Source organism: Colletotrichum paranaense (assembly GCF_030867605.1).
Source record: "Colletotrichum paranaense strain IMI 384185 chromosome Unknown Scaffold_19.1, whole genome shotgun sequence".
NCBI classification, from domain to species: Eukaryota; Fungi; Ascomycota; class Sordariomycetes; order Glomerellales; family Glomerellaceae; genus Colletotrichum; species Colletotrichum paranaense.
The window spans coordinates 262,313-285,192 of NW_026848977.1; the positions used below are offsets into that span (position 1 = coordinate 262,313).

The 22,880-nt window shown below is 55.1% G+C and overlaps 8 protein-coding genes across 8 annotated transcripts; 5 read left to right on the top strand and 3 right to left on the bottom strand.

The window, feature by feature from the left end:
• Positions 1 to 92: 92 nt before the first annotated feature.
• CPAR01_15388 (uncharacterized protein) lies at positions 93 to 705 on the bottom strand (the record flags this gene model as incomplete). The annotated part of the gene is made up of 2 exons (XM_060499637.1): positions 93 to 504; positions 557 to 705. 2 exons carry the CDS (start codon positions 703 to 705, stop codon positions 93 to 95), a joined length of 561 nt encoding a protein of 186 aa, XP_060341637.1.
• A 1,781-nt stretch (positions 706 to 2,486) lies between these two features.
• On the top strand, positions 2,487 to 4,422 carry CPAR01_15389 (multicopper oxidase; the record flags this gene model as incomplete). Its single annotated transcript, XM_060499638.1, has 5 exons — positions 2,487 to 2,811; positions 2,875 to 3,076; positions 3,138 to 3,841; positions 3,900 to 4,201; positions 4,264 to 4,422. 5 exons carry the CDS (start codon positions 2,487 to 2,489, stop codon positions 4,420 to 4,422), a joined length of 1,692 nt encoding a protein of 563 aa, XP_060341638.1.
• A 1,883-nt stretch (positions 4,423 to 6,305) lies between these two features.
• CPAR01_15390 (pantothenate transporter liz1) lies at positions 6,306 to 8,098 on the top strand (the record flags this gene model as incomplete). The annotated part of the gene is made up of 4 exons (XM_060499639.1): positions 6,306 to 6,538; positions 6,643 to 6,835; positions 6,921 to 7,418; positions 7,475 to 8,098. 4 exons carry the CDS (start codon positions 6,306 to 6,308, stop codon positions 8,096 to 8,098), a joined length of 1,548 nt encoding a protein of 515 aa, XP_060341639.1.
• A 2,833-nt stretch (positions 8,099 to 10,931) lies between these two features.
• On the top strand, positions 10,932 to 12,996 carry CPAR01_15391 (gamma-glutamyltranspeptidase; the record flags this gene model as incomplete). Its single annotated transcript, XM_060499640.1, has 4 exons — positions 10,932 to 11,096; positions 11,161 to 11,179; positions 11,252 to 11,601; positions 11,686 to 12,996. 4 exons carry the CDS (start codon positions 10,932 to 10,934, stop codon positions 12,994 to 12,996), a joined length of 1,845 nt encoding a protein of 614 aa, XP_060341640.1.
• Positions 12,997 to 13,706: 710 nt separating this feature from the next.
• CPAR01_15392 (glutaredoxin) lies at positions 13,707 to 14,375 on the bottom strand (the record flags this gene model as incomplete). Its single annotated transcript, XM_060499641.1, has 3 exons — positions 13,707 to 13,879; positions 13,980 to 14,256; positions 14,349 to 14,375. 3 exons carry the CDS (start codon positions 14,373 to 14,375, stop codon positions 13,707 to 13,709), a joined length of 477 nt encoding a protein of 158 aa, XP_060341641.1.
• A 767-nt stretch (positions 14,376 to 15,142) lies between these two features.
• Positions 15,143 to 15,941, bottom strand: CPAR01_15393 (flavoprotein; the record flags this gene model as incomplete). The annotated part of the gene is made up of 3 exons (XM_060499642.1): positions 15,143 to 15,403; positions 15,459 to 15,538; positions 15,608 to 15,941. The coding sequence occupies 3 exons, from the start codon at positions 15,939 to 15,941 to the stop codon at positions 15,143 to 15,145; spliced, it is 675 nt and encodes a 224-aa protein (XP_060341642.1).
• A 1,264-nt stretch (positions 15,942 to 17,205) lies between these two features.
• Positions 17,206 to 19,434, top strand: CPAR01_15394 (U3 small nucleolar ribonucleoprotein Mpp10; the record flags this gene model as incomplete). Its single annotated transcript, XM_060499643.1, has 1 exon — positions 17,206 to 19,434. The coding sequence occupies one exon, from the start codon at positions 17,206 to 17,208 to the stop codon at positions 19,432 to 19,434; it is 2,229 nt and encodes a 742-aa protein (XP_060341643.1).
• Positions 19,435 to 21,356: 1,922 nt separating this feature from the next.
• Positions 21,357 to 22,537, top strand: CPAR01_15395 (anamorsin family protein; the record flags this gene model as incomplete). The annotated part of the gene is made up of 2 exons (XM_060499644.1): positions 21,357 to 22,104; positions 22,221 to 22,537. The coding sequence occupies 2 exons, from the start codon at positions 21,357 to 21,359 to the stop codon at positions 22,535 to 22,537; spliced, it is 1,065 nt and encodes a 354-aa protein (XP_060341644.1).
• Positions 22,538 to 22,880: the final 343 nt, after the last annotated feature.

Here is a 22,880-nt window from a genome sequence, read left to right on the forward strand (position 1 = left end):
CGTGGAAGCTGCTTGATGGTTGATTTCCACGTACTCCGTTGTTCGCAACAGCCCCTCCCTCGTCATCGATAATCGAGATACTGCGGGTGATCCTACATTCGGAACCAGGTCTTGGTCTTGCCGTCCCATGTTCGCACTTCGTCAACTCTTGGATCTCTCTTCTCGTCTTTCGTCCCGAATCTTGACGATGTGTTTCCCCTGATCAGCCAACGTTCGCCGCTGTCAATGGCACTTAACCCCACGATAGGGGGCTTCCAACGCAGTGAACGCCACTCAACACACGTGGGACTGGCAAAAACATGCGGCGTTACCGTTGCACTGAGTCCGAGACTTCCCAGCAAGCGCGTCTCAAAGACAGCTTTGCGCGGGGGAGCCAGACGAGCTGCAGCTAGGACGGTAGGACCTGCAAACATCAAACAATTTCCACCGCCGTTGGAGGCTTGACGTTGCTTTTTCCGAGTCAGAGGCTCAACATAGTTGCAAACGCCACCGGTCACCGAATCTCTATTGTTTTACGATTATTTCCCTTCTCCGTGTGTTCCAGCAAGGCTGCAACCTCGTTAGGGTATACAGTATACTCCATTCAGAAGTCTTTGTCTTGGCCACTGGGAAACTAGCCGTGTTGGCTTGAATCTTCTCCATATCACCCTGACCCCCCACCCCACACTTTACTTCCCTTGTCCCTTTTTGACGCGCCCATGCCATATCGAACGGTTTTCGTTTTGACGCCGTTGCATTGGATGACGTTGACCGCGGCCACAATGGGGCCCCGGCGGCTTAAAGGATGGGATATCCTTGCCAAGACGCGTCTGCTCGTCCGCCTATACGCAGCGGAGCAACGCCACAGATTCGGACGTCGAACGGTTCAACAGCAATTTTTGCGCTCTTCTGCTATATCCCGTCTTATCATACTACTGGCCCGATCAGAGCTTTCTCGCCGTCAATGTTTCCATCCAGCCTATTACGCTAACCGCCAACGGGGTTTCCCGCGTAATGCTTGGCTTTCGGCTCTATCTTATTGGGCAGCCAAGATAGGAACATCCCCCTTCTCCCCCATCTAGTTTGGGCACAATGAGGCTCCTAAAGTCTAGGTTTCTTAGTGGTGAGGATCCTTATTAGTCAAACCATGATGCCGAATTAGGCATGGTTCATCTCAAGGACATTTCTCCGGTCCTGATCGCCGTTGAACAAGACAACCCACGGACATGGAAGACGTCAATGTCATTCCATGTTTCGTTCGCTTCGTTCGGAGTAATCCATTGCAGAAGAAACAACGGCGCACGGGGTTCGGGGCCTGATGACACTCTGTATCCGTACCCGCGGGGCTAATGCAGCCACACAAGCACGGTTTCGATAGTCCTGCCTGTCTGCTGTAGCCTGTACGGGCTACAGATACGCGTCAGCCAGTTTCGAGCACTTGTTTCGATGGGGAAAGAAGACGCTGACTACAGAGAGAGTCGTAGGCGAACCTCATTCTGAATCGACTAAGCATGTGGACGGACTTGGCGATCAACGACGAATCTCCATCTTGTTCCCACCCTCACCGGTGTCTTACTTGCTTAGCCGCCTGAACTTCAGACGAGGGCATGACGGGCCAAGAATATGGAGACCTCTCTTGCCCTGCCTCCTTTGACAAAGCTGCAAATTTCAACGCACATATTCACCGGAATGGCGCCTATATGCAGGCTTACATGATCCATGTATGACATCCATATCGAACTGGGCTCAGGGGAGGGGAGGGGGGGTTCGTCAAAGTGGCCCACCGGAATAAGGGAAACAACACCCGACGATGGTTTTCGGCAGCAGAAAGCGAGAAAGTGAGCGCAGCATGGATCCTTGTGACTGACAGCAGACCCTCCTTTTCTCTCAACGTTGGTTTTCGACAAGGGTACCGATTCCTCGTATAGGCGCAATGTTCGATAGTTGCCAGCCAAGCATGGAGTTCGTCCACCGGAGTCGATGTCACGGCCGAGCGGCCGAGTAACCGACGACACTCCTCCTTCACATCTCACCAAACCTACCTGGTCGAACGAGCGATGTGCCTCCCATGTGGATGTGGGCGCGCCGTCTCTTCGAGTCAGGGGTGGTCGGCCTCTGGCACCGAACTAGGCCCTCAGAGCGCAACATCGAAGGGAACGCTGCAAGTTGGGATTGCGAATTCAGTGATTCACAATCGGGGTATCTCATTCTAGCCAAGACGGCGTCAAACTTGGCGAGAGAGACCCTCTATTCGTCCAGCCTATCTGTTCGTGATGGGCTCGAAAGCTCGTGTTCGATTTCTATAAGACGAGGCAAGTCTGCCCGTCTCTGGAGTGAAAGTTATCTTAGCCACCATCACTCGCTTCTTCAAGCCTCGGTCTTCCTTCCTTCCATCATCATCTTGCCTTCATTCGTTTTTGAGGCAGTTTCTCACACAATCACTCGTTGATTCTCAAACTTTCCAATCGTTTATTCTACATTCGTTCTGTAGTACATCGCTTCTCGCCATGTATAAACGCTCAATTTTGGGATGCTTCGCGCTCCTGTTCCCTACCTTGATCTCAGGCGCCCCTTCGTCTGCTGCTCCGAGCACACTTGAAAAGCGTCAAGACTGCGTCTTTGACTCCGCCCTCAACCCTTCTTGCTGGGATGGCACCCACGATCTCTCGACCAACTGGTACGAGGAGGCTCCCAACACGGGCGTCATCCGCGAGTACTGGTTCGAGGTCACGAACACCACCATGGCTCCTGACGGCGTTGAGCGCATGGTTCTTTCCATCAACGGAACTGTTCCTGGACCTACCATCATTGCTGACTGGGGTGACACTGTTGGTAAGTGTTCCTGATATCAAGGAGCTTAAGGTGTTTTTGAGTTTACTAACATCATCATCTCAGTCGTCCACGTCAAGAACTCTCTTCAGAACAACGGCACCAGCATTCACTTCCACGGTATCCGCCAGAACTACACCAACGAGGCTGATGGCGTTGCCTCCATCACTCAATGCCCTACTGCTCCCGGCGACTCCATCACCTACACCTGGCACGCTTCCCAGTACGGCACGTCCTGGTACCACAGCCACTTTGCTCTCCAGGCCTGGTAAGATCATTGTTCCACAAAGCTTCGCATCTCTCGACATGAACCTAACAACCTCGAACAGGAACGGTGTCTTTGGCGGAATGATTGTCCACGGTCCCGCTTCGGCCCCCTACGACGAGGATCTCGGCACAATCGTTCTGAGCGACTGGTTCCACCGCACCACCGACGAGCTTTACGAAGAAGCCGCCAGCAATGGCCCGCCCCGCGCCCAGACCGGTCTCATCAACGGCACAGGCATGTACGACGGCGCCGGCTCCCGCTTCACCACGGCCTTCGAGGCCGGCAAGTCCTACCGCATGCGCCTCGTCAACGCCGCCATCGACACCATGTGGAAGTTCATGGTTGACAACCACACCCTCGAGGTCATCTCGGCCGACTTCGTCCCCATGAACCCTTACAACACCACTGCCGTCTCCATCGGCATCGGACAGCGCTACGACGTTATCGTCCGCGCCACCGAGAGCACCGGCGACTACTGGCTCCGCGCCATCCCCCAGCTCACCTGCAGTGAGAACGAGAACACGCTCGACATCAAGGGCATCGTCCGCTACGACTCTACTTCCACCGCCGACCCCACTTCCGAGGCGCACACTTACATGGACAACTGCCTCGACGAGAGCATGTCCAACCTCGTTCCCGTTGTCGCTCTCGAAGCCGGCCAGCAGACCTACGACGACACCCTCACCGTCGGTCTCCAGACCGTCAGCAGCCAGTTCAAGTGGACTCTGAACAACAGCACCTTCCTCTCCGACTGGGACTACCCTAGTAAGCCTCCCTTTCACAAATATGCAACGGCAATATGATACTAACATTTGACAACCAGCCGTCGAACAGGTCCTCGGAGGCAACGACACCTTCTCCACCCAGCAAAACATCGTCCACCTCGACCAGGCCAACGTCTGGGTGCACTTCATCATCCAGAACCCCATCGGCCTCGCTCACCCCATCCACCTCCACGGCCACGACTTCTGGGTCCTCGCCCAGGCCACGGGCACCTACGACTCCTCCGTCGCACTGCAGACCGTCAACGCGCCCCGCCGCGACGTCGCCATGCTGCCCGGCTCCGGATACCTCGTCATCGGATTCTACACCGACAACCCAGGTGTCTGGCTGATGCACTGCCACGTGAGTCCTTTCCGCCGCCCTTCAATACACTTTCGATTTCCCATATACTGACACTATCACAGATTGGATGGCACACTTCCCTCGGCTTCGCGCTCCAGCTCATCGAGCGTCCCACCGAGATCGCGGCCATTACCAACGAGGATACCCTCAACAGCACCTGCGCCAACTGGAGGACCTATGCCGAGGAGGAGTCTGTTCACCAGGAGGACTCTGGTGTCTAAGTCGCTCCATCTCCGCCCGGTCATCCACTGCACAGACGCACACATGCACACACTTCAACACTCTTGCACATAACAAACGACAAATAACGTCATGAAATGTTCTCCTATGTCACAGATCTCCATCTCTTAATCCGGGAGTTTTTGGGTAAACACACAGTAATTGTTTTTTGTACATTCCTTATTTCTCCTATCTTGTATATATAATCATAATACAAAGGTTGCAACCCCATGGAATGCTCTCCAATGGCCGAATCAATGTCTGATTGATGATTTTGTTTGCTTTACCTCATTGCTTTGGCGAATTATTCGGCCCCGGCACTCTAGTCCCCCCCACCCCGGTGTTGTCTGGCTTCGCCGGTCGTCCGGCCCCCGCGGAGCCGCAAGTCTGGGCCGAAAGCTTGGTTCCGCTCGGCTTTCCATCTTGATTAAAGTGCCGAGCCGGTAAAGTGGAACATACCCTCTTGGTCTTTTGTGGAGACGCTCGGTTTCCGTTTCGGTGCCGTGCCGGCCCATGTGCCGGCTTTAGCTGAACAACCCCAATATGTACTCGTAGAGCCGGTCCAATCATGAGATAGACAGACTCGAAACCATGCCGTCATTCGTTTCAATATCCCAACGACTAGTTTACCAACATGTCGAATTCCGTGGGTAGTTCGGTTGAATTATCTGCGTTATCGACATGATTGGTTACGAGCAGAGATCAAGCTTATTCGTTCCCATGCGGCACAGCAAAAAAGCTGTCGCCCCCAAAGCTTCCCTTTCGGGTGCCGTCATCGCCCCGAACTCAACCTTTCTTTCTGGCGTGACCCCGTTCACCGCAATCGTTCGATACACATCTTGCAACTTGGTTTCCGCAAATGGTTGCGGAGTTACTCTGCCCCCTCGACCCCGGTCATTCGTCTCGACTCCCAGCGCTTCTCCCCCCATTTCCCCGCATCATTTCGCCTCCAACCCCGGATTTTGGGTGGTCATGGAATGGATACGTGAACGCTTTTCCGTGCGTGGGGATCTCCTAGGGACCAACGAGCCGTTTGCATTTCAAGCTTAACGCTGAGCTGTCATTTGGTGCTTTTCTGTTTCTGGACTCTTACTCCGAACGCGAGAACGAAAAATGAAGTCTTGGCTTGATACTGTTCGTATGATGTCGTGTGATTTGATAGGTTGATAGATTGATGAGGAAAAAAGCAATTAGTGATCGATGCCGAGTGGTTGGGAAAAGGATTCGGATGCAGCTTCATAGATTCACTCGGTTGTTACTCACCTGACATCTCATAGCTTGTCTTTCAACGAGGCATATTTCGATGATCCCTCCATCACTGGTGTATGAGCATTCACTTTGCCGTGACTAAGGAGGTCAGTCGGTACTCATCGGACCGATGTCGACTACCGCCGCGAGGACTACTTTGGAGATGCGGAGAGAATATAGTAATGAAGAGCTAGTGGAGAGATCTTCGTCACTACAGTCAAGAAGCAGTACCTACTTTCCCCCGGTCTCGATTGTGAATGGCTGGGAATATGTAACCCCATCGCTCAGAGGGGTGGTAGTGGAACGGTGATTATCCCGACATGGGGAAAAGCTGGGACGAAACCACCCATGCATGCCGCTCTTTTCGCTTTTTCCGCTGCGGGAAGCCATGTGCCATATCTGGGGTAATGTGCGGAGTTAAAAAGAGGTAGGTCCGCTGCGCAATTGAGTTAAAACATCGCCTACTAGTACCTTACTTGAGGACGGGACTACTGTCACGCACATACTCGATCACCAGCGAGACGGAGTGAAACGAAGTGTTCTTGTGAGGGCAGGCAGATACCGATTCAACAGCCCAATCAACAACCCTCCAAGGAAGGCTCCCCCAAAGTTCACGACAACTGTTGGGGGAATAAAGATGGCAGACGGGAAGCAGTCCGAGGTGGACCACGCCTCACTACATCACGAACACCGCGCCGGCGACCTGGAAGATGTGCCGCCAAAGCTCTCCCTCGAGGCCGAGCGGCGCGGGCTGCAGCCGCCGCCCATCGTCGCGGCCATGTCGCATGAATACCGCGTCGAGCTTGAGAAGAAGCTGAAGCGCAAGGTGGACATTCGCTTGCTTCCCATGATTGTTCTCATGTACATTTTGTAAGTGTTACAACGTCCATTTGAGACTGGTTACCTTGCCGCAAAGCGACATTGTTTTGTGGACTTTGGTCGAGTATAATTTGCTAACCTGTGGATTTTGAAAGGAACTACATTGACAGGAACAATATCGCCGCGGCGCGTCTGGCGGGTTTGGAGCGGGATCTCAATCTCGACCCGAATTCGAACCAGTTCCAGACGGCTGTGAGTATCTTGTTTGTCGGATATCTTCTCATGCAGGTGCCTTCAAACCTGTTTCTCAATAAGATTGGGAAGCCTGCGCTGTACCTGCCAACATGTGTAAGTAAACGCTCAATCATCCCACTTCAGTAACCATACCATCAAAGTCCCTTTCTATAGATCACTAACGATACCGCAATTCAAGATGGTAATCTGGGGCGTCATCTCCGCCGCGACAGCCGCCTGCCGCAACTACGCAGGCCTCCTCGTAATCCGCTTCGTCCTCGGCTTCGTCGAGGCCGCTTACTTCCCGGGCTGCCTGTACTACCTCTCCTGCTGGTACACGCGCGAGGAGCTCGGCCTGCGCACGACGATCCTCTACACAGGCTCCCTCATCTCGGGCGCATTTTCGGGCCTCATCTCGGCGGGTATCACGGGCAACATGGACGGCGCGCGCGGGCTCGGCGCCTGGCAGTGGCTGTTCCTCATCGAAGGGGTCGTGACCGTCGGCGTTGCGTTTGCGGCCTTTTTTGTGCTGCCCAATTTTCCGCGGACGACGTCGTGGTTGAGCGAGGAGGAGACGGCGCTCGCGGTCTGGAGGCTGGAGGAGGATATCGGCGAGGATGATTGGAAGAATAGCGGAGAGCAGACGTTTTGGCACGGGTTCAAGACGGCGTTGGAGGATGTCAAGACGTGGATTCTGGTAAGCCATATTCCCACTCTTCCCTCATTTGCATAGACTAACACACTTTATTTCAGTTGGTCCTCATCTTCTGCATCGTCGCCTCGGCCTCCATCACAAACTTCTTCCCCACCGTCGTCCAGACCCTCGGCTACAACTCCGTAATCTCCCTCCTCCTAACCTGCCCGCCCTACGTCCTCTGCGTCATCACGACCTGCATCAACGCCTGGCACGCCGACCGCACGGGCGAGCGCTACTTCCACATCGTCGTGCCCCTCTGCGTCGCCATGGCGGCCTTCATCCTCGGCGCCGCAACGCACGCGACCGCCCCGCGCTACGTCGCCATGATGCTCCTCGTCCCCGGCGTCTACACGGGCTACACCACGGCGCTGGCCTGGATCAGCAACACCCTGCCGCGTCCTCCCGCCAAGAGAGCCGCCGCGCTGGCGTTTATCAATGCCGTTAGCAACTGCAGCAGCATTTACGCGAGTTACTTGTACCCCAAGAAGGACAGCCCGCAGTACACGGCGGCGTTTATTCACAACTGCGTTGCGTGCTTTATTGCCATTTGCGCGGCGACGGTGTTGAGGTTTGTGTTGGTGGGGTTGAATCGCAAGTTGGAGAGGGGGGAGCACGTCGAGGGGGCTATCAATGCTGCGCCGGGAGAGGCGGCGGCGCATGGGTTCCGATTCAAGATATGAGCAATTGGGATGAATCCTGTCAAAGGAGTGCGCAGATCCAGCAAGGAGAGAAATCAATGTAGGGATTCGCCGTAGACATGGCCTGATGGGTTTGTAGATGGTCGTTATTAGTCAACCTGAACAAAAGAGAAACCAAGTTCGATGTCGAAAGATATCACAGACTTTCCGATTGATTAAGCTATAGTATCTGATGAGGGTACCCCTGAATAGTCTCCCACTTCCGCATGGCAGGGTAACTTTGACCGTCTGCAACTCGGCTGGTAGACTGGTGTAAAGTACACATCACAAAACTCCCCTTTATAAGGACTCTAATCAGTCAATTCGGTTGTAAGTAGGCGCTGGAGCCCCAGATGGTCAAGCAACCTGTCCACTACAGCCTCAGGTTCGTCAGCTGAGAGGGTAGAGTCAACTGATTCGACATCAGGGTAGATGCCCCCTCAATATATTATTCCAATGGCCTTCGTTTCCAAAGATCAAACTAGAGCATCGGGGCTAGAGACGCAAAGCGCACCGAGTCGAAGTTGGGAGACACCATCTCAAGTTGGATTCGCTAATTCTATTGGACATTGCAAAAACATCAGAAGACAAGAACATGAGACCAGCTGGCTCGCTGACTACAGTTTTCGAGGTTTCAAATCGCGAAGTATCAGTCGGACGACAATGAGCTGACAGCGCTCAGAGAGAAATTCTCCAGAGGTATGTGGGTAGCATTATAATGTACCCGGATGCAACTCTAGGAAATCAACGTTGTTTCAAGGCCATCGAGGTTGTATTGAAGAGATTGTCAGTGTCTGTTTGTCACATGAGCTGTCGAGCCAATCGCAGGTTAAGCAATTTCCCAGGCCAGAGCAAGAGGTGTTACCTAGAATAACGGATTCTTTGAGAGATGGTGCCAGCATCTACGAGGCTATGGCCAGACTCAAGAGTTGGTGGAGCGTGAGAGCCAAAAGTGTGAGGAACGATCTCGATTGCCTCACACACGCATTAGTAGGTCAGTCAATGTCACAAGCATGTGACTGCCCAATCATCCTGACGACCAGACGACGTGTGCAGTATAGAGTCAGTGCTGCATGAACATGTTGGACAAAAGACGACAAGCGCAATTAGAACACCTAGATGAGCTGAAACACTTTCATCGCATAGGCCGCCCTCATTGGGGTTCTTCCAACGGCTAATCACTGACACGCTGTCCTTTTCTTCCTCTGCTCTGGAGAAGATGGAGGTCTTGATTGAGTTGGAGGGGGAGAGCCGGTTGATGCGAATTAGAGCTCCCATCCCTGCGCCCATCCAGTACTGCTTATTTTTGAGTTCGTTCTAGAAGGCGAGGTTTTCTTCCTGCAGAAGGTTGTCTGGGCTATTTGGTTCTAGTTCTCTGGGCAAGGAGTCTAAAAGTCCGGCTTGGCTGGGCTCGCGATCGTTATTCGGATCAGACCCACGTTTCGGGGTGTCAGTTCGCAGTCGTAGGCTTTTACAAACGGCGGGATGATCCGCCTGTTTGGGTCCAACTTGCTATATGACGGAAGAGTGCAGTGCTGGATTGGGTGATTGGTCATGAGGTTCTGACGCCGAGGGCATAACAAGGAAGACGGACCGAGAACATGGGATGACGAACTCAAGTCGCTGCTGGAAAAGGATGGGATGTACATGAGAAAGTTCAATAATTCCAATTTCTCATTTCTAGACTTTCCCCATTCGCTTGACAACTTGCTGCTCTAATTACAACTACCTCTGCACTTCCTCCATCGTTGATGACCGTGCTACAATGCCACACTGGCGCCGTTGAAACAAGCCCCGAGTTTCGGACCTTTTACCGGCGGCGGCCGCCGGTGCGGCGTTACAGTGGGAACGCCAGTGCTGAAAAGAGACCGTTTCGGGGTCTTTTCTTCCCTGACCGGATACTTGAGATGTTGAGAGAACCCCTCCCTCCCTGCGCTTGTCTGACATTGTCCTACCGCGTGGGATAGTCCCACGTGTAATGAATGACCTACTTGTAAATACATTCTAATGATGGCTTATATAAGTTGTTCTCCTCCATCTGCCATTCGATCTTAGCTACTTAGCTAATGAAGGACGTGCAACATGTCACTTGAATAAACAGACTTTCTCCTGAAAATCAAAAGTCATCACACAAGAGTCCTCCGCGCCCCGTGTCGACATCCATACTTCACTCTCGCTCGGAACACTTGAACTCACGCACTACTCACTTTGTCAACTGAGTTGCCAACTTCGCGAGCATCCTCATTTCTCGGCATCTACCCCGGGTGGGCTTCTCATGCGGAGCACAAACTCCACTAGCGCCAGTTTTCCCCGTCCACATCCTGCTCCGTACCGCGCCGTTCACTTATCGACCTACCTCTCTCGGTAACCACCCTGGGAAGCCCGAACCTAGGCATTACGTACAGGATCATTATATCTTCAACGCTCAAGTTCTGACCTATCCTATTGACAGCTCCTCCTCCTTAACCGACTACCGGCATTATATCCCCCGTCGACTAGACAACCTGATCCCTCTTCATCGGCTAGATTCCCCGAAAACCTGGACCCGGACCAAGGGGGACTAATCTATCTGTGTACCTGTCCTTGCGCATTCCCATCTCCGAACTCGCTGCACATTACGCCCTTGTTTGACAGACGCCATCTACATTTTTCAGAGATCTCATACAAATCATTGACCTTTGATTATTCATTCTCCCAAAGAGACTGAAATAACATCGCCTTTCATCTCATAATACTTCCTCTGGCCCCCAAATCAGACTTGCCCCGCCATCTCATCATCACCACCGTTCCCTATCGGTTATCGCGATCGATAACCCCGCACCGCGCGCGACTCACCATGCCCCTCACCAGCGAGTCCCTCCACTCGGCGCAAGCAAGCGAATTCGCAAAGTTCGCTAGCCGACGGAGTGTCGTTCACAGCACAAAGGGAATCGTATCATGCACGCAGCCGCTGGCCGCGAAATGCGGTATCGAAATTCTCCAAGCTGGCGGTAATGCCGCTGTAAGTCGCGCCTCACTCTGCCGAGTCAATATATCCACGATCAAGACTAACAGCAAGTCATCAGGATGCCGCCGTTGCAGTTGGTTAGTCAAATCATCCGTTTTTATCGCGTCCTCGAAATGAGGTGATCGCTAATGATTATGCCTTGTTTCTAGCTGCCGGACTGAATATGACAGAGCCGTGCTCTACGGGCATCGGCGGTGACATGTTCATACTCTTCTACGATGCTGCCACCAAGAAGGTCTCGGCCATGAACGGCTCCGGCCGTTCGGCTCAGAAGTCAACGCTCGAGACCATCCGCAAGGACCTCGGCATCAAGGAGGGCGCATCGGGCAAGATCCCCATGAAGAGCGTCCACGCCGTGACCGTCCCCGGTGCCGCCTCAGGCTGGGTCGACACCATTGAGCGTTTTGGCAGCGGCAAGGTCTCCCTCGAGCGTGTGCTATCCCCGGCTATCGAGCTCGGAGAGAAGGGATTCCCTGTCTCGGAGCTGACGAGCCACTACGTACGTTCTCAAATCTTCTACGATCCCAGATTTCAAGTCGTGTGTAGAGAATTATCTAGATGTGGTTACTGAAACCTTTGATAGTGGAACACAGCAGAGCCTCAGATCAGAGAGGCGTCTCCTAACTTTGCAGAGATGTTAAAAAAGGACCCCAAGGCATCAGACGGCGTGAGAGCGCCCAACCCCGGCGAGATCATGAAGAACCCCACCCTGGCGCAGACCTTCCGCACTCTCGCAAAGGAGGGCAAGAAGGGCTTCTACACGGGGCGCATCGCCGAAGAGCTTGTCAAGGTCGTCAAGGATCTCGGCGGCCACCTGGAGTTGGACGATCTGGCTCACCACCTCGAGCTGGGAAGCGAGCCCGTCGACCCAATCTCACTCAAGTTCAAGCCTGCTCTCAAAAAGGAGACCAACGGCGCGTCATCCGGCAGCAGCGGCGACGGCGCCGTCGAGGTCTGGGAGCACCCGCCCAACGGCCAGGGCATCGTCGCCCTCATGGCCCTCGGCATCATCCAGGAGCTCCAGGACTCGGGCGTCGTCCCCGCCTGGTCCGCGGAAGACCACAACACGGCGCCCTACCTCCACGCCATCATCGAGGCCCTCCGCCTCGGCTTCACCGACGCGAGCTGGTACGTCACGGACCCCAACGTCGTCACCGTGCCCTCGGCCGGCCTCATCTCGCGCGAGTACTCGGCCGCCCGCGCAAAGCTCTTCGACCCGACAAAGGCCATGCAGAAGCTCCACGTCGGCGAGCCCCCCAAACACGTCTCCCCCGCCCTCCAGAGCAGCGACACCGTCTACTTCTCCGTCTCGGACGAGCACGGCAACGCCGCGTCCTTCATCAACAGCAACTACGGCGGTTTCGGCACCTGCATCATCCCCAAGGGCTGCGGCTTCACGCTGCAGAACCGCGGCGCCAACTTCAGCCTCGACGCGGACCACCCCAACAAGCTGGCGCCGAGGAAGCGGCCCTACCACACCATCATCCCCGGCATGGTGACCAATGCGGCCGACGGGTCGCTGCACAGCGCTTTCGGCGTCATGGGCGGGTTCATGCAGCCCCAGGGCCACGTGCAGGTTCTCCTCGGCCAGCTGGTCGCGGGTCTCACGCCGCAGCAGACGCTCGATGCGCCGCGCGTGTGTATCGTTGCTGGCCTGCCCGAGAGGGACGCCGACTTTGACTGGACTGTCAGCGTGGAGGAGGGCATGCCGGAGGAGACGGTGGAGGGTCTGCGCAAGCTTGGGCACAAGGTTGAGGTGGTTACCGGATCTGAGAGGGGGCTGTTTGGCCGCGGGCAGATCATTAGACATACCGTCGATACGGTCGAGGGGACGGGCGTGTGGTCTGCGGGAAGTGACCCGCGCGGTGACGGTGCTGCGTACCCGGCACTCTAAGGTGCCCTGAGGTCGAGTTTTCAGATAATTTGTAGCCGTAATATTATGACCATGATGTGGAAAATGGGACTGGAGCTAGTCTTCTGTCAGTCGAAAGGTACGACTGCCATAGTGTTCATCCCATATTCATCATTGAGGTTCCTAGTCACCCGGTCACCGTATATTCGACGCAGCGTCCAAACCTATCACTAAGCGACTCGGGGTAGGTGGTCGAGGGGTTCATGGGGGAAGACCCGAGTGTGGATCTCAGTCCCTTTGAACATCATATTTCGACGTTTACTTTTTTGTTTGATCCCATTATCGAGGAACTGTCTTTTGCTCCTTTGAGTCACTTGCCTCCGTGCAGCATGCCAACCAACGATGGTGCCTATCGGTTACAATAGGTTCGCCTTTGGATCTTGATTGCGCGAAAGAATCTCGCTGTATCGAAACGCCAGCCTCCGGGTTTCTCTCGCGATATCTTCACTTGATTGCGTAGGAGGAAAAGGGGATCGCATCGCCGCACCCACCTACCACATCATCCTTTCAACGTGACTTTCAGCTGCGTAAAAAAGAGTACATGATTAAAAGTGTTTAGGTCTTTGCCAATAGATACCACTCTATTTCCTCCGGCTATGATCCACGCATAGCTTGCCGCTTTCCTTTAGTATGATACAGTTGTACAATTCTCAACGCTTTTCCAGCGCGGGATTTCTGGCTTTCCTTTGCTTTTACTCCTTCTTCTCGCCCTCGCCCTCGGTCTCGGCAAGGACCTTCTTCTCCTCGAGAAGCTTGGCCAGCTCGCCGTTCTGGTGCATGGAGACGAGAATATCGCAGCCGCCGACAAATTCCTTGTCGACGTAGAGTTGGGGGATCGTGGGCCAGTCAGAGAACTCCTTGATACCTACTCACAAACACCAAAGGTCAGCGTTCCGTTCGCTCCAATGCAAAAGTCCGGGCCAGTGCGTTTGTTTCGAGTTGCTGTGCAGAGCGTATCGACATACCTTGACGCAGCTCGGGATCGGCCAGGACGTTGAAGGCGGCAAACTTGGAGGGGTCGACGCCCTGGAGGCCGAGGATCTGGATCGAGGCGCGGGAGAAGCCGCACTGGGGGGTCTCGGGGGTTCCCTTCATGAAGAGCACGACGGGCGCGGAGCCGACGGCGTTCTCGATGGCCTGCTTCGTCTCGTCGGAGATGAGGCGGTGCTGGGTGAGGAAGGGGAGCGGGGCCCGGAAGGCGATTGGGCGCGCCGCCGGCCGGACGGCTTGCCTTGCGAAATTCTGCGAAAAGACAAACACACCAATGATTAGCGATCGCGCACCAGGACGGTAAGAGCTGTTTGGACTATTCTTGGAATCAAGTCTGAACTCACTGAGCGGAGGAACGTCCTTGAGAACATATTGGCTGTGGAGTGGGTGTGTTGAAGGGGTGGTCAACGGGGGGAGGCAGTTGATGAGAAATGCGAAAATGTCATGGGATTGCGGAATGGGTGATGTAATCCGAGGTGTGGTTCCCGGTGAGGGAGCTTGGGCCTTTGCTCACCGACGTCACCGAGGTCGGACTCCATGTGGGCTGCCCGAAGCGCCAATCAGTGTACGGCAAATGTCATCCCCCCAGCCCAAGCTCACGATACCCATCTCGGGTACTCTGATTCTGACTGCTCTCTCGATCATTCTAAAAGGCGTTGAACGAACGAATCTGCCTGATTGATTACAGTACGCCCCCTTTCTTTTCCTCTCGCTCAGCCCGCTCCAAACCGACGGATCTTCTCCTTCACTATGTGCATACGTAGCACATGCATAGCGATTCGGTCTAACATATCTTGTTGGTTATAGACCCATGGATCATCGTACGGGGGGGGGGGGGGGGCAACTGGGTAACCGCCTTCGTACAGCATGAAAAGATACGTGGAACAAGAACTTGACAGAAGCAATCTAAACAGAATGCCGTGCTTGCTGGGACTATGTGCTATAACCAAGTCTCCACGCCGTGCCTGTCGTCATCCGCAAGTGGCTTTCTCACTTACTGCTTTCGTTTCTATCTATTTTCTCAATGCCTTGATGGCTAGGTGAGCTAAAGAGAGAACGGTCATACAAATAAGATCAGACATACCAAGAGGACAACCTCATTTGAATTTCTTCCGATAACTTCTTATGTGACACGGTATCACAGGCCAAGCCTTGCCTCCGTCACCTTAACTATGTCCTCCCACGACATCATCGCACCGCCCCCCGTGTCACCGCAAGCAAGCGTCTTCTCAATCGGTCTCAACACCTCAAACCACGACCACTCCTCCTCGAGCACCTTGACCTGCTTTGCAGTGATGGGATGCGCATACATGGCCGAGTTCATCGCGGTAGCCACGAGGATCTTCTTCTTCCGGCCGTCGATGAGTCCATCCGCATCCCATGCTCGGACCACACTCGTCTACAGAAGAATTAGCAACGATGCAGAACGTAAATATTAGTTGTTCGATGCTCACCAGAAGGTTGTCTGAGAAGCCGTTGACGATTTTAGCCAATGTGTTCGCCGAGAGTGGCGCGATGAGCATTAGATCAGCCCCTGCACGAGTAAGTAGACGTTAGCAAACCCGAGCAAGTGAAAACATGGCACAGAAATATCTCGACTTACACCGCCGCAACTCGATATGCAGAATCGACGAACCCCGCCGCCAAGGTTGCACCCACTCGTCCGCGTCCAAGTGAATGCCTTCAACATTCGGTAGTGCTCTTATTGCGGCAAGAGAGGGCTGCTCCTCTGTTGAACCGTTCAGAAACTCTGTTGCCGAAGCCGTGAGGATGACTCTGATGGCGAGGTTCTTGTGGTGGCCGAGGGCCTTGAGGATGTTGGGCAGTTTGATTGTGGCAACCGAGCCGCTGGCGCATAGTAGAAGATGAGTCTTGCCATCGGAGCGGGATGCCGCGACTGCTGCGGCCGGATCGTCTGAGACGCCCACTTTGGACATTTTGAAGTCAAGTTGGACGCTGTAGAGTCTCTGACAGTAACGTATACTAGACAGTGTACGCCGTGGGAAATGGTCTTTGCGGACGCGGAGAGTGCCAGAACGTGGCTATCCGTCGCCTTCGGCGAATGGCGGATTCTCTGATCGTGGCGTTCTTCCTTCAAACTGAAATCGAACTTAAGCCTCTTTTCCTTTCACTCAAAGTGCGTCTAAGTGGGAAGTCGCGCCTCGTTTTGACGGTGCTGCTCAGAGGTTTAGCTTGTGAGTCATATGGGGAATACCGTGATTGAATCTCTCATTCCAATGATCGAGCGAGATGAAACTGAGAGTATATTTCCATGGCATCCTAAAGATGACGATGAAAGAAGGAGACGCTTCAAAATGGCAAAGGTGTAACAAGAGCTCAAGGGTTCAACTGGGTGCTTCTCCACTCTAGAGCCAGAACCAGAAGGAAGACTTACGTATGAGACCGATTTGCGCGTGTTTCTTGTGTCAAAACTGCTATAGTGTTTTGGCCAGACAGGGAGCTTGGCTTGTGAAAATCTGGCACCGATAGCTTATAGATACCTTGAATTCCAGAGTAGTGTGTGAGACGAAGCAAGTTCCGACGGGCTGGGATGTGTAAGTCGAGGCCGTTGGGGTCCCGCCGTTCTTAGTAATCTTTCGGAGGAACCTCAATCATGGGATCAGATCGGCCCCACCACCGCGCCGGGACGTTCTGGCATCTTACCAACAGTGCAGCAGCGGGCATTCAACGACGGACGTTTGGCACAAGCAAACAAAGTACACGAACTTCATGCAGGTATTCGTCTTAGAAGCTTCTCAATATTACTGCAACTTGTTTGGACTATAAAAGTGGCGGGGGTCAATCTGAACCAATCTTGGTCCCTCGGACTTCGCTATCCAAGCTAGCTGACAAGATTCTGTGTAAGGTTCTTCCGACTTTGATTCAATAGTCTTACATACTACCATCAAGTGATTGCACTTTGCAATCAATGGCGAATGTCACTATCATTTCATACTTGCCGACCCAAAAGGGTGTAGAACGGATGAACTGTAGCGATTAGCTAACGCGGTTTGACAGGCAGCGTAGATCTCATTGGCCAATCATGATTAGACCCACGAACCCGGACGTTTTGCGGGGTCCCAAATTTTTTTGACGGAAAGCGCAAGCCCATGTCCGACCAAAAAAATAAAAAGTCCAATTCTTGCACGGCCGAAACACGCATATTCCGAGGGAGCGAGCCACGATTAAAAAAAAAGTATCATGGCGGCGGGCAGCAGCACATCTTCCTCCCTGACGTCAAATACCCTCACATTTGCGCCCGGCATGGCCGCTCAGCTCCCCAACGGCGGCGTCGTCGACGTAAAGGCCCTCTTCGACAACCTGGACGCCCAGAACCGACACGCCTTTCTCCAACCGCCGCCCGCGATCCCGTCCGCCTCTCTGCAGGTCGTCAAGGACACGCTCGATGCGTTCGCCGGCCAGATTAGCGACGAGCAGCTGCGCCTGCTGAAGGAGGCGACGAAGAAGCGCAAGCGGGCTGACGGCGGTGGCGCGAGACCCGATGTTCTCAAGATTCGCAAGGTCCATGTCGACGGGTTCGAGACAAGCCAGGTCTGGCAGCAGGCCCGTCGTATCATTCAGAGCGCTTTGAACCACTCTAAGGAGACACTACAGGAGCTCGAGGACCGGAATGAGGTTGTCACGAACGAGGACAATGGTTCAGAGAGCTCTATTCTCTCTTTCGAGACGGCTTCCGAAGATATTGACGACGACGAAGAGGGCTCCAGTGACGAGGAAGAGCTGTCAGGCTCTGATCTGGAGGACGCCGAAGAGGACTCTGATGCGGAGGAGCTTGAGGGCTCGGACGTTGAGGGTCTCACGGGTGATCTCGAAGACATGGACGAAGACAATGAGGAAGAGGATGGCGAAGAAGACGAAGAGGAAGAAGAGGACGATGAGGAGGAATACGTTGAGGATCCCAACGGTCTCAACGACGGTTTCTTCTCAATCGACGCCTTCAACAAGCAAACCCAGTGGTTCGAAGAGCAGGATGCGCGAGGAGACCCCAACACGGACGCCAACAGCGACGACGAAGATATCGACTGGAACGCCGACCCCATGGCACCATCAGCCAAGTCCAGCTCATCAAAAAATAAGGACAAGGACATCGATATGGAAGACGACGCCGGCTCAGACGAGGAGGACTCGGAAGACGACGGGCCCACATTCGGCGACATGGACCTCAACGCCCCCGAGGGTGCCAGTGATGACGAGGACATGGACGACGCCATGGACAACGAGGAGGAGGAGTTCAACGCGAACGGCATCTACTTCAAGGACTTCTTCGCGCCGCCGGCGAAGAAGGCGTCCAAGGACGGCAAATACAAGAAGAATAAGTCCGTGCGGTTCGCGCCCAAGGCAGTCCAGGAGGAGGACGTCGAGCGCGCCATGGCGGACGTCAAGAAGGACCTCTTTGACGACGACTCTGACCACGGAGACGACTCGGACGACGCCCTGTCCGACGCCTCGGCGGGCGATCCGCGGTCGCGCCGGTCCGCGCACGAGAGGCGCCAGGCCAAGCTCGCCGAGGAGATCCGCAAGCTCGAGGCCGAGTCGGTCGCCAAGCGCCAGTGGACCTTGACCGGTGAGGCGTCCGCCGCCGAGCGCCCGATGAACTCGCTGCTCGAGGAGGACATGTCGTTTGAGCACCTGGGCAAGCCCGTTCCCATCATCACGGCCGAGGTCAGCGAGAGCATCGAGGAGCTCATCAAGCGGAGGATCCTGGCGCAGGACTTTGACGAGGTCGCCCGGCGCCGGCCCGGCGCGGAGAACATGCCCGAGAACACGCGCCGGGGCCTGATCGAGCTGGACGACTCCAAGTCCGGCAAGGGCCTGGCGGAGATTTACGAGGAGGAGCACATCAAGAACGCGGACCCGGACAACTACGTCAGCAAGTCGGACGAGAAGCTCGCCAAAGAAGAGGCGGAGATCGAGCGCATGTGGAAGGACCTGAGCGCCAAGCTGGACTCGCTGAGCAACTGGCACTACAAGCCCAAGGCGGCGGCGCCGTCGCTGACGGTGGTGTCGGACGCGGCGACGATCGCGATGGAGGACGCGCAGCCGGCGACGGCGCAGGGGGTCAGCGGCGGGCAGAGCATGATTGCGCCGCAGGAGGTGTACAAGGCCGGCAAGGAGACGGCGGAGAAGGGCGAGGTGGTGCTGGGCAAGAGCGGGCTGCCGATGGCGCGGGAGGAGATGTCGCGGGAGGACAAGGTGCGGCGGCGCCGGCGGGAGAAGGAGAGGATCCGCAAGGCGGGCGGGACGGACAAGAAGCCGCTCAGCAAGAAGGCGCAGATGCAGAAGGACACGATGGCGGATTTGAAGAAGGGCGGGGTCAAGGTGATCAACCGCAAGGGCGAGGTTGTCGGGCTCGACGGGAACAAGGCCAAGGCGGAGGTCAAGGCGACGAGCAGCAGCTTCAAGTTGTAGAGGGGTTCGCGAGTCATATCATAGAGCATGTTGTCACTGCGGTCGACGTCGTCGTTGTCGAGGTGTGGAGCAGCTATAGAGGAGGCAACTTTCCGGGACCGGCGTTGAGGCTCACGGGATATTGGAATCGACGTCTGGAGAACAAGACGACAAAAGCTCCAGCGAGTAATTTTCTCATGTATCACAATGCATATAGTACCCGGTCACTTGGGGACGAATCAAAAGTTTGGCAATGGACTTGACATCACTCACTTGCCTACCTGCCCTTACCTAGCGAACTAGTTTCCTCGCCTACCTTGAGGTACCTCAAGATAGGTAGGTGAGGTAGGTAAAGGCGTAGCAGGCCATAAAGGCCGACGGTGGTTATCGTCGCGCGCGCCGGGGGGGGGGGGGGGTTTGCCAAGGAAGGCATAAGGGAACCAGTCCGCAGCCGGCCGGACGAGATGACAAACAGAAACGGCCAACACGGCTCTGGTAATCCGTATTTCCCGTCTGTCGAACCTTACCTTACTCAAGGGAGCAATCCGACCCGATCCCGGCAGAATCTGCTTAATCAGGGTGCAGAATCGCAGGTGCAGCAGCGCCGAACAAGTCCGAATGGCAAGGGGGCCACTGGAGGGGGGTTACAGTCCTGCAGAACTGGACCCCGCGAAAGGGGAGCCTGAGAATTGAGAAGAGCCCAAAGGGGGGGGAACTGGTCGGGCAGGGATGAACATCGCCAAGGGGGGGGTTATACTTCGTAGTCGACCAATGACCTTGCGGAGAATGCACCTTTGTCAGTTTGGTCAGCGGTCATTCCCACTGTGGCCACGGTGCATTGTCCGCGGCGCCGACCGTCAGGTCCCTGTGCGGTCCAGTCCAGTCCATGACTCCCAATTCTTGCCGCCCACACCTTGGGGGAAAAAAGAGGCTAAGAGAAAAGTCATTACGAGTGAGAATTTGCAGCGGGTATCCGCCGAGGAAATACGAGTTAAAAAGGTAGAAAGGGTGGTTGTTTGGAAATGAGGATTGCAAACTCGCTGGTTGGGCCAATTTGTCCCCATCCCAGAGGTCCTAGGAGTAACTGTACGGGAGTAATGCAGCGTCAGCATTTCCAACTACCACCCCCTTGTCGCTTCTGTCACTCTGGCGTCTGCCGTGTCTGCCTTTTTCCCATCTATGTCATGCTCGTGATTGTGAGTGTCAACTTTTTTTTATTGCGTAGATGGGGGCGGGGATGCTTTTTTAGCCGCCGCTTTCGGACCCCTAAATCCACGGGCACCCTACCTTGCCTTACATATTTGTATCTTGCCTCTTCATTTTCGCCGTAAACGTAAGCACAACAGAGACAAGAGATCTGATAAAGATCTGTAGGCAAAGAATCGTGCATCTCCGTCCCAGGACCCTTTTCCCGACGTCCACTTAATTACTTACCTTTCCCCCCCCTCCTCTCCTCCCGTTCCTTCCCATTACGCGCTCCACGTCCATCGACATACAACAAGAAGGCCTCACTTCAATCCTCGTCTACTCCCGTACCCGACCCCGATCCAATCCCACCGCCAGAACCAGGACCTACGCAATACCGTGTGACAACCCTTGCCAGATTACAGTGTCCACCCCGCCGACCCCTCACCCTTTCCACGCTTATCAAGCACCGCCATCCTACAGTACGTTCACAACCCGCTACACAGTTCTTATGGTTTTTATTTTTTTTCTCTCTTGCCGTCCTTCTTGGTCATTGACTAATCCAAGCCAGGAACTTCCTCAAATCAATTCCGCAAAAAGAACGCAACCGCACAACCTCTCTATATCCTATACAACCTTTCCCGACCCCCTTCACATTTCCCCCCCGTCTCCCACCGACAATCTTCACACACACCGCGAAGAACGAAGAGAGAAAAAACACTTCGCACTCCAACAAAAGAGTCACCCATCTCCCCAAAATGGCACCCTCCTTCGTGACCCTCGACACAACCCCCGACTTCGACTTCACCCCCGCCACCACAACCACAACCACCGCACCCACGATGCAATCCTCAACCCGCACCCTCCTCCTCGCGCCCCCCTCCATAGCGTCCCACCCCCACAAGCTCCAATCCCTCCTCGCAACCCACGACCGCGCCACAACAGACCTCCAAATGCTCGACCGCCTCTCCGCCCGCCTCGTCGCCCTCCCCCCCGCAACCTACGACGCCGTCCTCGTCCTCACAGACGCGGACGGCTCCCGCGTCGAATCCACCGCCCTCCTGGCGCAAGACCGCGGCGCGGTCCTCTCCGCCGTCGCGGAGTCCCTCAAGCCCGGCGCCCACGTCAGAGCCCAAGACGGCGGCAACCTCGCAAACGACCCCGCCGTCGCGCGCGAGGCCGTCCTCGCCGGTCTCGTCTCGGCCGGCGGCGGCTTCACGAAGCCGGACTACGGTGAAGACCAGGTCGTTTCGTTGAGCTTTGGCAGCAAGAAGAAGAAGCTCGGCGTCGTCAACGGTGACGGCGCCGTCTCGCTCAACAACGGAGGCGCCGTGTCCTTGAACAGCAAGCCCTCCACCGCGCCCCCGGTCTCCGCGCCCCCGGCGGGCGTAGGCTTCGTCGACTTCAGCGACGACCTCGACATGGACGACGACGGCGACGACGACGACCTCATTGACGAGGACACCCTCCTCACGGACGCAGACCTCTCGCGCCCCATCAACATCCGTACGTCACTCCCATTTACCCATTTCTCTCCCCTTTCTCTCCCCCCCCCTTCGAGGGCCCCTTCCCCCCCCCCCCCCCAAAGCAGCAACGCAACTAACAAAACCCCAAAAAAACAGCCCCCGAATGCGCCCCCAAAGCAGGAAAACGCCGCCGCGCCTGCAAAGACTGCACCTGCGGCCTGGCAGAGCGCCTCGCAGCCGAGGACGACGCCGCCCGCGCCTCCGCCGACAAGGCCCTCGCGTCCGCCGCCGCAGTCAAGCTCGGCGCAGACGACCTCGCCGAAGTCGACTTCACCGTCCAAGGAAAAGTAGGCTCCTGCGGAAACTGCGCCCTCGGCGACGCCTTCCGGTGCGACGGCTGCCCCTACATCGGTCTCCCGCCCTTCAAGCCCGGCGAGGAGGTGCGGATCCTCAATAACGACATCCAGTTGTAAAAAAGGCAACTCTTTCTCCTATCTCACACACTTCAACTGTCAATACTCTTTTTTTTTTCCGGGGACAACAACAACAACAACACAACAAGACAATCGACTGGCGTTTACAAAGTCATGGTACGGAAGGGAAAGCCTGGCACATACAACACACACATATATCCATCTGCAAGATGCATGTCGTTTTACACGAGGGGGTTGGGGGAACATCAAATCATTGGGTGGCGGTTCGGTTCATTGGGCGAACAAAGTCAAATTGGTACTTTTCAAAAGGGCGCTTTCATTTGAGAAAGAGGGCGTTTTGGGCGTAGGACAAAATGGACAACTCTAGTCTGATTAGACTTTG